This window comes from Camelina sativa, chromosome 6 (genome assembly GCF_000633955.1).
Source record: "Camelina sativa cultivar DH55 chromosome 6, Cs, whole genome shotgun sequence".
In the NCBI taxonomy this organism is placed as follows: Eukaryota; Viridiplantae; Streptophyta; class Magnoliopsida; order Brassicales; family Brassicaceae; genus Camelina; species Camelina sativa.
The window spans coordinates 11,835,803-11,841,256 of NC_025690.1; the positions used below are offsets into that span (position 1 = coordinate 11,835,803).

At 35.4% G+C, this 5,454-nt stretch overlaps 1 protein-coding gene across 1 annotated transcript; it reads left to right on the forward strand.

Moving 5' to 3' along the window:
• LOC104790967 (transcription factor TCP14) lies at window positions 1,190-3,235 on the forward strand. Its single transcript, XM_010516766.2, has one exon. It carries the CDS (start codon window positions 1,398-1,400, stop codon window positions 2,931-2,933), a length of 1,536 nt encoding a protein of 511 aa, XP_010515068.1. The 5' UTR covers window positions 1,190-1,397; the 3' UTR covers window positions 2,934-3,235.

Sequence of the window (5,454 nt, forward strand, 5' to 3'; positions counted from 1 at the left end):
GGATGTTCTTCGTGGAAGATTTGTACCACTCACTTGGAACATAAAAGTGAGATACAAAATCACAATTAGATGGAAACTCATCGTTAGTCAGATTTGATATCTGATTAAACCAAATAGAATAACTTTTTTTTTTAGGTTTAAATTATACTAATAACTAAAACAAATGAATAATAATGATAATGTTAAATCCGGCAAAAGTAGCAGGAGAAGAATGATTACGCGAATGAAGTGGGACCAAAAGTTTTGAAATATATTTCTAAATTTTTGACCAAATGAGAGAAGAGGAGTGTTGGCCCCATCACACTCTCGTCGACCTCTCCATTGTCTTTATGGAATGAATGATAAAAGAGGACACCTCACGTGGACTCTGCATCCACAACGACTCTCTCCAACCATATCATATCACCCTTCAAATTCAATATATATATTTTTCTTACATTTACTATAATGTGGTTAAAGATGACATTTGTTACATATTTTTTTTTCATCTCATTTATTAACGCAACGTTCAGATTTGTCCATTTTTAACTAGTCGTGAAAAAGGTAGTTTTGCTGTACGGTGAAATATTGTAGCCCTTTTTCACGGTGGGGCTTTTCCAAATTTTTAATGATTATACATCGAAAGAAAAAGAAGAAAATAAATCTTATTAATGTCTATATATAACGATGATCGCATAAAAATACATAAATCTCTGGATACAGTGACATATTTATGTTCCATTACAACCCTACTATCTGTTAATGCTGCTTATAAAAACTTGAGGACAGATTATGAAGCACAAGAAAATAATTCATGGTGTCAAAATCTTAAGACGGATTAAGTAACTCTTTAACGGATTGATTTTGATAGCAAATAGCTGTAAATAACGTTGAAAATTTCAAGTTTATTCTGTTTGCTAATTGCATCAATCGATTTGTGATATTATTTTATTTTCTTCAACTATTAAATGATACTCCCATTGTTGACATTTTCTCTTAGTGTGATTTTTAGTTATTTTCATTATGGTTTGAGAAATCAACCATATTTATATACATATACATATATATAAAGAAGCAAATGAACAGTTGTTTTGTTTGAAAAATATATAATAAAAAAAGACGCAATGAGATTTTTTCTTTAAGTTATTTAATTTTATATGGTTTGTAAAGCTCCTCACCCATATAATTCTCACTCATGATCTTTGTTTCTTTAAGCTTTTCTTCTTCCTCTATTTTTCTCTCACTCTTATCCTCTCCTTCTCACTCAATTCCTTCAAACATCCATCTACACTTTTGATTTTTTTTTTTTTTGGTTCCCCTCTCTTGTCCAAAAAAAATAAATCCACATATAAATAAAAACCAAAACCCTAATTTTTTTATAAATATATATAAAAATAGTTATAGCTCCTCACTTATATATGCAAAAGCCAACATCTAGTATCTTAAATGTCATAATGGACGGTGGAGACAACGTTGGAGGAGGAGGAGACGATCACCACCGTCACCTCCATCATCACCACCGCCCTACTTTCCCTTTCCAACTCCTCGGAAAACGTGACCCCGACGACAACCATCAACAACAACCTTCACCTTCCTCTTCATCTTCTCTCTTCTCTCTTCATCAACACCAACAGTTATCTCAATCGCAACCTCAACCGCAATTGCAGCAAAAGCCGCAATCGCAGACAACAACAACGCAGAAAGAGTTATCACAAACGCAAGAGGACTCTACGGCGGTGGTGTCAGCAGCTAAAAAACCGCCGTTGAAACGAGCGTCGACTAAAGACCGACACACAAAAGTAGACGGAAGAGGGAGGAGGATAAGGATGCCAGCGTTATGTGCAGCTCGAGTGTTTCAGCTGACGAGAGAGCTCGGTCATAAGTCCGATGGTGAGACAATAGAGTGGCTACTTCAACAAGCCGAGCCATCAGTTATCGCCGCCACCGGAACCGGAACTATCCCGGCGAATTTCACTTCTTTAAACATCTCCCTCCGTTCTTCAGGCTCTTCCATGTCTCTCCCTTCTCATTTCCGCTCCGCCGCTTCCACTTTTAGCCCTAATAACATCTTTTCTCCGGCGATGCTTCAACAACAACAGCAACAAAGAGGTGGTGGTGGTGGGTTTCTTCATCATCCTCATCTCCAGGGACGTGCGACGACGTCTTCTTTGTTTCCTGGTATAGATAACTTCACACCAACGACGTCGTTTTTGAACTTCCATAATCAGACAAAACAAGAAGGAGATCAAGATTCAGATGAGTTAAGTTCAGAGAAGAAAAGAAGACTCCAAACGACGTCGGATTTGCAACTACAGCAGCAACACCAACACGATCAAATCGGAAGCTATACTCTTCAATCTAGCAACAGTGGATCTACCGCCACCGCAGCAGCCGCCGCCGCGCAGCAAATACCAGGAAATTTCTGGATGGTTGCGGCCGCTGCGGCCGCCGCGGGTGGTGGTAACAACAACCAAACAGGAGGTCTTATGACAGCTTCCATTGGTGGTGGCGGTGGAAACGGTGGCGGCGAGCCTGTTTGGACGTTTCCTTCAATTAACACAGCGGCAGCTGCGTTATACAGAAGTGGCGTTTCAGGCGTTTCGGGCGGTGCGGTTTCTAGCGGTTTACATTTTATGAATTTCGCAGCGCCAATGGCATTTCTTACTGGACAACAACAACAACAACAACAGCTAGCAACAACTAGTAATCATGAGATCAATGAAGATAATAATAATAATAATAATAACAATAATGAAGGAGGAGGAAGAAGTGACGGTGGTGGTGGTGATCATCATAGTACACAGAGACATCATCATCATCATCAACAACAGCAGCAACAACATCATCATCATAATATTCTCTCCGGTTTAAATCAGTACGGACGACAAGTTTCCGGCGAATCTCAGGCTAGTGGATCACTTGGAGGTGGTGATGAAGAGGATTCACAAGATTAAACCGTGGATTACTCTGCCGGCGGCGGTGGCGGCTAAAGGCGTTAGGCGGCTGTGTAATACTTTTGTTCTCGCCGTTAATTTTATTTACATTTCTTGTAGTAATTTTTTTGTTTTTGTTAAGTAAAAAAAAAAACAAAACACGTGAGATTTTTTAATTTTAATTTTGATTTTTTTCTACTTTGATTTAAATTTGATTTTTCTTGTGGGTGAGTGATTAAATAGTACACGAGATTTTTTATGTCAGGTTTTTTGGATTTTGAGGAGAATATGACACTTTTTTTTTATTATTATTTTTAAATGTTTTTTTTTCTCTGTTAGTGTCACTGTCTGTCTCGATTCTCAATCATCTTACTTTTCTTAATCCATTAGGAAATTTTAGTTACGCATAAAGAAAATTTAGACTATTCTCCAAATACATTTTGGTTCTACTCTCCATGAATTGAAACATTTATACATCCATCTTATTGTTATTTTGGTAAAAACATTATGCTTACTACAAATGTCAAAATTGAGAAATTATTTTTGTCTAGGGGGAATGAGATGGGCCTATCTCTTGGCCTACCAATCTCGTTCTCACTACTTGGCCCTTGAAGTTAGTTGTTTCAAAGCTAATAGAAAACAGCAAAGTGTCTCGTTTGTTTTACATGGTCGAACGAAAACGATACAACAAACATATAAAAAGAGAAATATCTCGTTTGATCTTATATGCTATGAAAATATATTTAAATGCTTTTTTTAGTATATGATTCATTTTATCTTTTGCTTCTTTGTCATTTGTCCCCACTAAACAATAATCACTCATGATTTTTGTATATGATGACTGATGTTCAAATAAAAAAGACTAATTGAATTAGAGAGTGATCTAGTTTTGAAAGACGAGTCCTAAACTATGATGGTTGAATTAACTGAATCGTGCAGTTCCATCACTATTCAGAGTCTAATGTTGAAATAATAATTTTTATGTAACAAAAAATCTACGTTATGATAAGTTTTACGAAAATGTTAGAGACTGAAAACAAATAAAAATAAATGTGAATTAATTGTTATTGCAGACTATATACTATTATCAATGAATGTATAATAAATAATAATATTTATAAATACACAAATTCAATAAGTAGAGAGAGAGAGAGAGAGAGAGAGAGAGGGAGATTGATTGTGGTGGTGACATAAGGACTGTAGCATTGTAAGAGTCGTGGGACCTAAAACGTTATCAGGTGCAGTGATTGTCGTGTGGACCTTACTCCTTACGTTCACCATCTGATCATCTCCCTAACCAACGTTCACTTTTTTTTTCCTCACTGACACAAAAATTCTCTCTTTAAAAAACAAAAAAAAAAAACTTTTCACAGCACTCGCACTGTAATAAAAATGGCAAAATACACCAATTTACTAAAACTACTACGACTAATCAGACCATAAATAAATAAAAGACGACGTTATTTTCATATTTTTTGCACTCGCACACCTTTCTAAGGGAGATGTGAAACATCAATCGACTTGGAGGTTGACGTGGTTTAATTACAAAATGAAAATTTTGAACACTATTTTTTTTGCCTATGTTTATAAATTCTCACGTTGTCATTATGAAATGTTAACTAACTCCGATCTAATGTTTTTAATTCGTAATAAATTAATTAATGGATGACACAATTTTTTTTTTTTGTATTTATGATGATATAGCTAACTTCGATATCTAATGATTTCTATTTTTTAATAAATTTATGGTTGACGTAGTAGTTATTTATACGGATTAGTCTGCTAGAGAAATATATGCCATTAAAATTCGGACAAACGTACGCAAACTAGTCAACTGATATTTTGTAGGACAGTCAGAGAGATTCAAACAATATTTAATAGTTACAGTTTGGGGTAAGTTTTAGATCACATGGGGTTTAAATTTGGAAGCCATCGTCGTACGGAAACGTAAAAATTGGTCCCCGACCCATAGCAAAAAAAAGTTACAATAAAGTATGTAGTAGCAATGTACGTTTGTAAGTGTCAACCTTCAACTAGTCACGGGGTCAAATGAAACCATACATGCGTGTTGTTCTTTTTATTTTTAAATAATGCATATTTTTAAATTAATATATAAATGGTTTGAGTATAATGAGTACTTTTTTTTTTATGATTCTATCGTATGTCTGTAAACGTGAGTAATTTTACATGGTGTTCATGAATCTGAGACTTGAAGAATCTTGAGGCTACTTGAAGAATCTTGAGGCTACTTGAAGAATCTTGAGGCTTCCTAAAGTGCAAACATACTTAACTACTAGACTAGTAGTAGACTACCATGGGTTCGGCTATGATAGTGAGTGTTTATCAATAGTAATGATTATTATTAGGTATCACAAGAGACTGTTGGTGAGAAATACAATAGGCTCTCATTGACCTAAGCCCAAATGTACTAACATGTACCCTATATAGGTGGGCCTTGTTGCTATTGTTTTTCTACTGTCATCTATGACATTGGAAGACGAAACTCCTTGGGATTTGTTACTTTTAGAACCAAAAAAAAAAA